General features: G+C 33.2%; 1 protein-coding gene across 1 annotated transcript; it reads left to right on the top strand.

The window, feature by feature from the left end:
* The first annotated feature begins 1,872 nt into the window (after positions 1–1,872).
* LOC128215939 (melatonin receptor type 1B-A-like) lies at positions 1,873–9,322 on the top strand. The gene is made up of 2 exons (XM_052922539.1): positions 1,873–2,167; positions 8,553–9,322. The coding sequence occupies exons 1-2, from the start codon at positions 1,873–1,875 to the stop codon at positions 9,320–9,322; spliced, it is 1,065 nt and encodes a 354-aa protein (XP_052778499.1).
* The last annotated feature ends 3,816 nt before the right edge of the window (positions 9,323–13,138 follow it).

Here is a 13,138-nt window from a genome sequence, read left to right as displayed (position 1 = left end):
CTCATGGTTCTTTGAAGAACATGAAAACATGTTCCTGAATATTAAGATGCTTCTTGAGCGTGAGTAAAATTAGTTAATTTGATGGGTTTTTTAAAGTTTTTGGTACCGCTGTTTTAGCAACGCGGAAGTAGTTCCGAGATTACGCACAGTACTCGCATAATACGGAATCAGAAAACGACGGTATCATGAGACGGATTTTTCAATTCGGCGTGCTGTATTTTCACTGTTGGATATGGAAAAGGAATTTGATAGGCATATACTAAATAGAAGTATTTGAAAGCTGCTGTTTGAGTGACCGTCGCGCCCTGCCGGTGAGTGTACCTTCTGACTAAAAAAACTGGGACAATTACGCCATCAGCTATGAAATATACGAAGACAAAGCTTGAACATAGACAGACATACTCGAGTGGTTGTGAACAAGTGATCAAGATGATTTGTCGATAGGAATGAGATCAAGAATTTACAGTTTTGTCACAAGAAAATGCATCTTAAAGTATTTGTGTTCTTTTTCCCTAATTATAGTTATTTTTATTATGAATTACTTTTGTTTTAATTTTCTGAAATAAAGAATATAATGTAATTGCACAATATGTTTAAATTATTGAAGAGCATATAGTGCGAGTGTGGGTGAAGTCACTGTTTCGTTCCAAGTATTAAATCCATTAATTCGAATATAGACGAATAGCGTTATAATTAATCCGCACGCTTTAGCTCTGATCCGATAGGGTATTTAATGTATATATGAAAACAAAAGGAGCTACCAAAAGTGGTAACTGTGTTGGACAATTATGTCAATTCTAAATCAACCTCTTGCGTTCTGTTAATAGAATACAGCTGGCCTATTGAAAGAAATGACGGGCTAAAGTTGTGAAAATTATTTTGTAAAATAAAAGGTTTCTCATGCCGTTCCCAACTGTCTGCGTTCAACCAATTAGGTGTTTACCGGATAAATGACCATATATAATGTCCTTAAATAAAATGTTAATCGTTTACACTGCCATAACTGGAGCATACAAGATAATGAGCATGTTGAAGTGTAAACTGTTTAGATTACAGCCTGAATATGGATTGTATTTGAGTGACCTTTTATAAAACTTAAAGTCATTTAAATCAAGGAGGTTTGGTCTTTCAAGTTTTAAGTTTATGTTGCTGATCATTTTTCAAATGATCATGTTGGAATATTCGTTATGATTGTCGTGACAAATGATACTTCTTATTAACTCTATCAAAATGTTGCGTTTTCCTTCCTTTCCTTGGATAACGGAAATATGAAAAACAGATCTAGTTGACAAGATCCCGTTCATTAAAAAGCGTGCGGATTAATAATAGCAATATGGCGGATAAATGGATAATTATAAACTAAGACTTAAGCAAACGTTATAATTTAACTCACAAAATCCTTTATCCATAACATCAGTATCTCTGTACAATCGGCAAAAATGACATTAAGTTAATTTTGTTATTTTCCAAACTTTTTACGCATATTTGATAATGGCTGAAGTATAATTCACACAAATATTAGCTTTGACGATCATTTCAAAGTACATCAAGAAACCTTATCTCCGACATTTTACAAATGAAAGGTTTTTAAAGCTATGCTTAAATCAGGACTCTGGTGCTTTGCCATTAACCAATTGACATTTGAAAAATAATCCTATGATAAACTGTCGTGTCTTGGAATAGAGCCCGTATTGGTTTCCAGCCGACTCAATGATTACAGAATTGCTTGATATATTCGGTGTAGCATTGCGAAAAGTAACGACGCTTTGCTCACGTTCATTTTTGCTTTAGAAGCAATCTCGTTCCTTTTAAGCTTAACAAATTAAACATATGTAGTTTAGTCGGATTACACAATAAGATTAAAAACAAGCGATGAACAACTCTGAGGACACGATTGTTACCAATAATATTAGCGTCGCTGACAACATACCATCAAGTGTAGTTGTATACGGACGACATGAATTCCTGCAGACTAGACCTGAACTAGCAGTTCCATGCATTATTGTGCTTGGCATTGCGTCAATTGTTGGAACGTTGGGTAACCTGTTGATACTCTTTGTCGTTGCTACAAAGAGGAAACTGAGGAATGTGGAGTCCATTTTCATTGTGAATTTGGCTATTTCGGACCTGTATGTTACTGTTGTGGCCGACCCCATGAGTCTTATAGGTAAATATGAAATCTCATTTTAACCTGCATTAGTTTAATTCAGTAATGTATATAAAAGCATTCTCTTTAGGTGTTTATTTCGCATTTATATTTATTTTCAGTCATTTGCCATTGTGAAAAGCTAGCTTTGCTTAAATGCTGTTGGCAATTTGTTACATAATTATACCTTCTGTTTTTTCACAATATTATATTTCATCCTAATATACGTCACGTGACTTTGCCATTATGAAATAAATTTTAGTCATCAATAGTTATTTTGCAAAGGGTCAATACTACCGACGCGTGCAGTCTTAAATTAGATGTATTACTGTCGCAAACGCCTTGGTACAATATGTGCTTTTAATATATTATTGGAAATCCAAGGTTCTCGGGTGAATATATTCTATCAACTTCCATGGGATCTGATATTGAGATATCCTATCATGTGGTATTAATGCTGAAAAAGGAATAATCATGTGATCTAAATTTCTATCCATTAGGTAACATTATCAAGATAAACCTATTTCGCGAATGGTAAATATAAGTTGCTGTTTTTTGCTAGCTTTCCCACAACGTATGTTGAACACATCGACAAAATTAAGCAATTGGACTATATAGAGTTTCATCATAATGTTTTCGGTCAGTTCTATAATTTTCTTTGTACTTTTCTAATGACTGTACACTAACCTTCTTCACTTCTTAAAAGTAAGTATATATCGTACAATATAAGGCCACATCAAATGGATTATTTGCTTAGCGTCAGATTACCTACATAGCAAGCAGGAAAATAAAATAGTATAATCCGTGAATCAGCCTCTTAAAGTACATGTAAAAATAAGGATCAGACAAGCCATCTCACAATGTAAAATTTAAGTATATAAATATACACACCAAGATCCATAGAAACCTTATTGTATCTGTAACTGTTTTAGTGTTTACAATATACGTCTAATCTAATCTCACTGTCATATAAGCTTTATAAGTTCAGCATTTCTTTTGGTATGTTTGATATTTGGAAACTGTTTTCTCGGTCGCGAAGTCCAATAATATACCGGCCAGATGGCATTAAACTTCTTTAGGATGAAAAGTTAAATCAAGAATTCTTCTACCTCCTAATATATTGTAGTAGTCATAGAAACTATGAGACTACTAAATGAGATGTTTGGGTATGGATTCTTATTTAGTGCAAACAAATCACTAATTGTAATGCTGTCGACCTTTCAACTCCATCCTATGGAATGGTTTGTTTAATTAAAGTTTAAGAAGCAGTGATGATGAACATAATACTCTCTTTACACACGTGTACTGTCATTTTCATTTTCATTCAAGCAACCCGTTAAACAAACATAGCTTAGCAATAGTAAAATAAAAAACGAGCCATATCATATCAAAAATCTATACCGTCTCAAAATGTTTTGAAAGTATGATTGATCTTTTTCACATTTCATTAATTAACATTCCGTTTAGTGAATGCTAAAATAACACAATTCAATTACGACTATTGCTGCCTACCATCTCTGAGAATACTGCAACCTATGAATCTTCCCAACTCTTTGTCTTTGTATAAGCAAATATCAGACGTTCGTGCTTTGAAGGATGTTAATTTTTCTTGTTTAAAGGTTTAATTTATGTATATAGGTAGATATATCTCTTCTAGACAATGAGAAAAAATAGGTTATGAGTTAGGTCCAATCTAAAACGTTGTGATTAAACGTGCTGAAATAGCTCCAACATACATTGCGAAGGTAGCATCAATTTCTGTTTATAAAAGAAAATCACAGGTAATTTATCAAGGGCATTTGCAGATACCTAGAACAAAATAATGTACAGCTCCAGCCGAGCATGCTAAATAACACTTCTGAAAAAAGCGCAAAGTTAAGGCATGACTGTCAGTACCGACGTCATGGTAGGTTTATGAAGTGCATACTTCAAAGAAGTAGTCCGTAGTTTCCCCCAAATCGTACACGTGTATATAAAACCTGAAGAAAATATTATTGATAATAAACACTCTGATAGACATGTTCATAAGTGGGCAATTGAATGTGTGTTTGAAAAACTGCATTATGGCTGATGTAAAATAAAATTCCAGACATTATGCATAGAAAATTAAAAAAAACAATGCGATGTATTATGAGTTCGAGTATACTTGCGTAAAAAAGAACTTACTCTATCAAAATGGTTACGTACGTGTAGAATAACATATAACAATGCATATAACAATAGAATATTGATAACATGAAGTGGACATCCGATAAGCTCCTCCGGATTTGTAATATTTGAAACAGACAATTGTACGTAGGTTTCGCATCATATCACTTAGTTTCAACCCATAAAACCCTTAAAAATCATTGAATACAATGAAAGCTATGGATACACAATTAAAACGCGTACCCTGTTAAGATGTTAATGTAGTTTAAGATATCTTTGTATTGATTTGACGTCAAATTACCATAATGCTATAGACACTAGAACCCGGAAGCTAATCATTTTTTTTTAAACTACGATTACTTTTACATTTTTTTTTAAATTAAGCTATTTGTAGACAGATACTTTTTGAACAGAGAAATTCAAGTACTTCAATTTCCAAAAGCGTTATCAAAGCTCTTTGAATATAAGGAATTTTATATCACACCGATAAACAGGTCTGACAAGAAACACAGTAAAGGCTTGATAATAATCTGTACCCAATGAATTTGTAATATAACTGATCATGTGCTATTTTATTAGATTAAGCCAGTGCGCTCTGTGTTTTTATATAAATAAGATTAATGTTTTTGATTCATCTTCTTATCTTGCGGGACTTGTAAAGCAATTAATTAGAAACTCAAATCCGATTACAACCACATCAATCCTGTCCCAAGGACAAATGTAAAATTCCTGTGAAATTACCAAGGCATTTTTTTCTTTTATCTTTATTTAGATTTCCAAAGTATGACCAAATTCTGTGACATCATGTGAAATGTAACCAATGTCGAAATAAGCAAAATTATGAAAGCAGCATATTAATGACAATTCATGAAGATGGCAAATCGCGACTCCATATACAAGTATCGTATTACTGTATTAACATGTTCACTTTCATTTCTTTTCCCCTCATTTCTTAGTACAATAATTCAATCATTTAAAAACTATATATTTAACATTAGTACATATATTTTAATCTTATCATCGAAAAGTTCAGATGTAAATCAGTATCTACCACGAAGATATGAGCACTGTTCCTCTTGTTTGGTACATTAATTGGCAGGTGATATTTATATCTGGTCGTTATGTTGATACATGTTTGCTGTTTACGCTGTTCGTTGCTCTTTGCTCCGATGAACATTGCCAGTGTAACATTGTTCATATTAAATTTGATTTGATTAATGTTTGGACAGTGGAAGGTTGAACCAGCATTGCACTGACTTCCTCTAGGCAGTAACTATAACATTTAAACATAACGATACATGTACATTGATAGACAACGATACATTTATAGATAACCATTCATTGATAGACAACGATACATTCATCGATAACGATACACTGATAGATAAAGATACACTGATTGACAACGATACATTTATAGATAACCATTCATTGATAGACAACAATACATTCATCAATAACGATACACTGATATATAAAAGAACACTGATTGACAACGATACATTGATATTATAACGATACATTCGTATATAACGATTCATTTATAGATAACGATACATTGATAGACAACGTACGTTCATAGATAATGATACATTGATAAGTAAAATACATTCATCGGTAACGATAAATTAACAGTAGCGTAATCTGGTTATGTTGTTTTTGGACGTTATTTGTCTCTCTTCTTTGTTTTTGTTCGACTTTAATAATAGTGTCTTCAAACAAGATCAAATATCAACTCTGTAGATTCCAATACAGTTATGCATTGCTCTAAATCATATTAGAATTCACTGTATAAGCTTCGTTGTTTATCTGATGCAAAACTCATATTTGATGTACTATTATCTGAAATAAATACTGCTTAAACGTAACAAGTTGGTAATTAATTAGTTCGCCTAGCTCGACACTGTAGTCTTTATGGTACTTTTGACAAATGTTTTCTCATGAAAAACGTGTTGGTTAGTCCTTTCTTTCATTCTGTAACCTTAAAATTAAAATCTAGGAATAATGGTCGTGATACGTTGGTGCTATGAAACAACGTTTATAGCTTGAGCTTTACATATCTTTTCCAGTAGGTTTCCCAGATGAAAATATCAAATAATAGTTTAAATGTTTTATATTTTACACTTTTAAAGTCACAACATTAAAGAAATGGAACTTCACAATTACATGATCAAATAAAAAGGTAAATGCTTTTTGTGTACAAAATGCTGAAATAACAACGTTTGCGTTATCTTCGAAGGTACCATATATCTGTAGACAAATATGTACATATCACAACAAATTTGACACCATTGCATTGCTTTTTCCCAAAAATAAACAAGCCTCAGCTTCCCGTGAATAATAAGGATTTAAATAAACCGATGATATATTTTTCCCTGTAAGCTGAATTCTAAGAATTAAAGTACAGTTTGCAAAACCCGAGATGTTGACATAGCATGCTATGTAAAAAAGGTCTTTCAACTAGTCTATTCAACTTTTCTTTTGCCTGGAAACTGGCTTTTTGCTTTAACATAGCAGATTCGACGAAGACAAATCATATAATACACTGGGTCAAGAGTACTTCGGAAAAATTATGCTAGTTCATAAATTATCAATCATAAAACTCTGAATCGTAACAAGTTTAAGTAGCTTATTTCATTGTGTTGAAGGTCTCGGTTAATCTTTACAACATTTACTGAAGCTTATCGTTAATATCATAAAATTAATTTATTTTTTAAATCCAAAAGATACTAAGAATTTAAATGTTACAGAATTTCTACCCAAAACATGATTAGTAAACGTTTTCCTGTTACGGACTTAAGAAGTTTCGAAAACATTTGGCAAGTCTGTAACGATTAACAAGCAATAAAAGTAACAATGGTACATAACACTCAGTAACTTGTCAATCGAAGCATATATGTGAAAAAACTGTTAAAGCTTATGTGATGAAATTACACCCATCTATGCAAAACTAGCGTTTATTCAGCATGAACAATTCATAACTCAAACTGCTGAATGCTGAAAAAGAAACAGCCCAGGAGGCAGGGACGCTTAAACCCATTTCTGTTTCATCCGATTCTAATTATTCTAACATTCTCTCTTAAAATTATTAAGTTATTTCGTTAAACAAATCTTATAGTAGATAACACTATAATTTAACAGAATAACTAGTGCTAGCAAAGGATTTGTAAAAATGTTTAGTTTTACGAGAAATGACAAAACTGCCTAAACTTTTTTTCATACTTTTTAATCGCTTTTAAATACTGATTCCTTGAACCCTTTACCTCTGAATCCAAATTTGCCAACTTTGAAACCGTGGAAAACCGTGGGAAACATATCTGTGTTTATTTGTTCCAACTTTCCAATTACATCGGCATTTAGCTTCCAATATAAACCTTGTTGGTCTCGTTTGATATGTATAATCATTAGCGATTATGACATATTGACATTATTATAAAGAGAAACAAATCACACTTGCATTAAGCATTTAACACACACACACAGTTTGTCACTCCAGTGAGAATTTAAAAACAACAACAATACTTGAACTATTGAAGAAGTCTAGATCAGTGCAATAACATTAAACGGCCGTTTCTAGAATTGTATTCTACAGAACCCACTTTGAACGAAGTGTTTTTGTTACAAACTAAAGAGTAAAATGTGAAAATTTGGCTACTGGTTTTAATTCTGTAGCTTGCCATGATCCTGCATGTCCCATGATTATACAGTATAATTGAAAATGTGTATACAATTAATAGTCTCACATGTTAAATACTTTCGCGACCTCTACAAATCATCTTTTCGGACGTAATTGAAGTCTTACACAATGAAACATCATTCCTTAATGACATTATCTTAATTTATTCTGTGAACCAGACATATACAAGATTGAAGATACTATATTTATTATAAAATATTATATAAATTTCACTTACCCTTAACCTCGAGGGTGGGCACTATAATGGAACAGATGGATGAAAGCATTCTTCATTATGTTCTTAATTTGGAAGCTAACTTTCATTTATCTAGATAAACTCTTTTTCTTTTTTTACATTTATTAAATACTATCAACTTATAGTTCAATAATTGTCACGTTTTGTAATTTAATGTGTCTGGATAAATCGTTTTAAAGATAAAAGAATTGTTATACAGGGCATATCACTGGGTCCAAATAATACAAAACATGCAGTACCTTTGTAGCATTCATCATTACTACTACTTATAAATAATAATAATGGTTATATATACTGTTTAATTTTCAACTGTGTTTCAATTTCAGCCAAACTTGAGGGGGAGGAGTTTTTTGGGAGTGTACCGGGACTCTGCAAGACTGTTGCCAGTATCTGTACCATATCGTGTGTGACTTCAATGATGACGATTGCAGTCATGAGCTTGAACAGATATGTTTACATTTGTGCCAACGACATCTATAACAAAATATTTACCAAGAAAACCTGTTGCGCCATATCGTTATCGGTATACTCTGTTGGAATAATTCTCGTCCTGATGAATACCGTAGGCTTTGGTGACCATGGTTTTGACCAAAAAAGTTTAGAATATATATGGAACAGAATGGAGACCTTCCCATTTACGATTATATTTTCTGTCATTCTTGTATGGATACCTTCACTTATCACGGGCTTATGCTATCTGAGAATTTATATTTACGTCCGGAAACACAGACGTCGAATACAAGAGCATACCTCTCAATCATACAGTTCCGACGGGCCCCTTAAGAGTTTCCGCCTTGCTAAAACGTTGTTCTTAATTTACGCCGTATTTGTGTCATGTTGGACGCCCTACGCCCTTCTAATTGTTATCGATTCGAAAGACACATTTTCACACGAAGTTCATCTATACATCACTATGTTTGCCCATTTGCACCCGTCTATGAACTGGTGTATCTACTTCATAACAAATACACATTTTGCAAAGGCGTACAAGGAGGTTTTTGAAAAGTTTTTGTCCTGTGAGAAACGGACAAAAACACGTGTGCACAGAATAGAAATACATCAGGTCAAGGTCAATGAAGCCATAAGACACTCCTAATCTAGTGCCTCAAAACGGCTTCCGGAAACAGCATCCCGCTACAGTGTCCAAACTTATGGTGTTGCCAGTGCTGTTTTATATATATTAATACATGCAAAAAGTTTTTAAATTACAACAGTTAAAAAACCAACCCCTTTATGATTTACCGTAAGAAGCATTGTTTTTACTATCAATTTTGAAAAGACTTTACCAATTTTACGTCGGGACGTTAAATCTCTTAATTGATCTTCCAATTTATGCCATTTAAATTGACATTTTCTTAAAACTAAGCATAAATTAAACAAAAAATATGCTGCATTTCGGTGCAAGATTGTCTTCACTCTTAATAGTTGAAATATTACTTAACATCTCAAGCAGCGCCATTCTGAAGTATTGCTTAAATTTAGATATTTCACCAAAACTCAACACATATTCTTTGTATTCTTGTTTTCGTTTAAACCTTTTACATGGTCATGGTTTGTCATACATGGTCATAGTTTGTCATTTGACATCGGATGTTGCTGTCAATGTGTACGAAATAAATATAACACAAGTCAAAGTCGATGTTAGTATCTCAATCCAAAGAGTCAAAGCAAGCGCCTTGGTTAAATCGACTCGGTACATGCATACATATGTTTCACAATTTTGACCTTGTAAAATGATTCTTAATGAATTGGCATTTAGTGTAAAATATAGATAAACGCACAAATTACATACAAAACTACGTGGCCACAACATTCCCGCATAAAAATGTCCATAATCTGTCATATGAAGATTGTAAAGCGCTTTTAAACGTGTATCTTTATAGGAATTGAGCGCTAAAACCTGGTAATAATGCTAAAAATATGCTTTGAATAAGCAGCATTTAACAGTATAGGATTTAATACATTTTAGTTTCTTTACTTAATTTTGTTTTGAATATCACAGTAAATGCAATGGCATGTGCTTACTGAAATGAGAAGTGAAAGGGTATGTTTAGAATACAATTAAGGTCATGGATTTGTTTTGTTCATCCCAGACCATGTTGTGAAAGAAAACAGAAATCAGGTTTTTTTTTAACTTTCGCTGTTTTTTGTCTATCCGTACCCGTGTTCCATTCTATACTGATCGTTATTTATTACCAGGTATATTTTTCATAGTTGTTGTTTTAGTCAACATTTGGTCCAAAATGACTTTGAAACATCACTTGAAACAAAGAAATATTTCTGTTTAGTTAAGCTGCCTTCTACAGCATCGACGTTATTTATTAGATATCTTATTGCTTACTAAAATAACCAATCTTACGGCAGTGTGTATGCTATGTTGAGTGTTGTACCGAGTAACTAATACTCACTACAATACGAACTGTATGTTAGACATGCTAAAAATTTAATAGTTTTATTAATTTTATTGAAAGTATTAAAGTTCTATATAGAATCATTAAAGTATGCATGCGTATAAGTATAGTATGAAATATATTTATTATATTTAGATGATTAAAACTTACATTAAAACAGAGCTACTAGCATAAAAATGATAATTTTCAAGTACATAATATTTCCGAACACGTGTTTGTATCGATCTAGACCCTAAAGAAATAGCCGCTAAAAGGGAGAAAATCAAACAAAAACTTCGAATAAGCAATACCCTACTCTTCCTGTTTTGTTTCTTAGTCCTGCATTAGAAATGGTTTTGCATTGACTACTCTGTATTTTTTTGTTTTAAAATAATACCTCCCCGTCAAGTTCAAGGATTCAAAATACTCACTAAAAGTTTATAAGAACGTAAGAAACAATGACAAATCATAAAATCAGAATGAAAACATCCACCAATTATCTTGTGATTGTGTTTAACCACGTCATATCTTTATTCTGTATCACAGGCGTTCTGCTTATTACGTGATTTTTACGACGTACTGTAAGCGTGAGGAATATTGACATGAAAGCCATAACTCCCTATGCAATGTTAAACCCTTTCAATGAATTATAATGGCCGTACACTTTTCAAGAGACAAGTATGCTATATATCATTACAAACTAAAGTAATGCAGAAGCTTTTTTGAATCAGCGTGCGGAAATTATTCAGCTATCGTTTATCGAGACGTAGGTTGTGGCTAGCCTATACCCTCCCATTCGTCAAAGAATCTCCTTTATTACGTTTTGACTTTTATCACTTAGTTTTAGTCAAGGATCAAGATCAAACAAACACCACACATCTCGCAATTTCAAACAGTCAATGAAAGCACAGTTGCATAAAAGCTAACCGAGATCCTGACAGAAGGCACAATGATCAATGCCAAACAAACACCACACAAAAGATACAACGCCACACGACAACAAACATTCAAATAACACCGTTGTTGAATGATTGGGTAACCGCCTTAACACCGTCATTGAACACTTAGTAAGATTGCAAGACATTTATCAGACATCAACATAGCCACAGTATGTCTAAAAGTTTATTCGTTAATGGTCGATGATGTTATTTGTCCCCATGTCATGTTACACAATAAGTCAGTTTATATCCTGGTGAAAGATTAACCTGAATATTACTTGGATTAAATTATAAGCATGCATTAAGGGTTCTCAACCAACAAAACGTCAACTTCTTATGTTAGTTAACTCATACTATTTCGTACTTGGGTAAGCGTATTAGCAAAAGGTTTTGGTCAACATAATTTTACAATCATTAAAAACTGAACGACAGGCACTCCAAAGTATTTCAATTGAAATAATTCACCAGATTTACCTTTAATTATGTCTGCAATGTGTTTTGCGTAAATAGTATTATTAACAAACACAACTATATCAATGTTATTTTCTGCGGTCACCAGGCTTTAAAATTCAACATTGTAATTAAAGGGAACAATCCGATAAAAGGCTTATATGTTGATAGAATACCTCAACTTTGAAAACAAAAATGTATTGCAGAATAATACTAAGTGAGTTAAATCAACACCCTAAGTATAAGAATAACACCAGGAATTTTTTTATCTTCAAGTTTTGGAACTTGGACAACAATGGTTGGTTCATAAACTGTCAAGCCTCCTTGCACTGACAACAATGGTAGGGTCATAAAATGTCAGTGCCTCCTTGCACTGACATCAATGTTCGGTTCATAAAATGCCAATGCCTTCTTGCACTGACAACAATGGTCGGTTCATAAAATGTCAATGCCTTTTTTGCGCTTACATTAATGGTTGGTTCATAAAATGTCAATGCCCCCTTGCACTGACAACAATGGTTGGTTCATAAACTGTCAATGCCCCTATCACTGACATCAATGGTAGGTTCATCAAATGTCAATGCCTCCTTGCACTGACATCAATGGTAGGTTCATAAAATGTCAATGCCCCCTTGCACTGACAACAATGGTTGGTTCAAAAATGACAATGCCCCCTTGCCCTGACAACAGTGGTAGGTTCATAAAATGTCAATGCCTTCTTACACTGACATCAATGGTAGGTTCATAAAATGTCAATGCCTTCTTGCATTGACAACAATGGTAGGTTCATAAAATGTCAATGCCTCCTTGCACTGACAACAATGGTAGGTTCATAAAATGTCAATGCCTCCTTGCACTGACAACAATGGTCGGTTCATAAAATGTCAATGCCTCCTTGCACTGACAACAATGGATGGTTTATAAACTGTCAATGCCCCCTTGCACTGATAACAATGGTTGGTTCAAAAACTGTTAAAGCCTCCTTGCACTGACAACAATGGTTGGTTCAAAAACTGTCAATGCCCCCTTTCACTGACAACAATGGTAGGTTCATAAAATGTCAATGCCTCCTTGCACTGACATCAATGGTAGGTTCATAAAATGTCAATGCCCCCTTGCAGTGACAACAATGGT

This window comes from Mya arenaria, chromosome 14 (assembly GCF_026914265.1).
Source record: "Mya arenaria isolate MELC-2E11 chromosome 14, ASM2691426v1".
Lineage (NCBI taxonomy): Eukaryota > Metazoa > Mollusca > Bivalvia > Myida > Myidae > Mya > Mya arenaria.
This window is presented reverse-complemented; position numbering and strand designations above follow the sequence as displayed.

What these genes read in the sequence shown, in the direction of transcription:
- LOC128215939 (XM_052922539.1), top strand. Translation starts at nt 1,873, where the DNA reads ATGAACAACTCTGAGGACACGATTGTTACCAATAATATTAGCGTCGCT. An exon ending in CGACCCCATGAGTCTTATAG is followed by an intron (nt 2,168 to 8,552) that starts GTAAATATGAAA and finishes TTTCAATTTCAG; the next exon opens with CCAAACTTGAGGGGGAGGAG.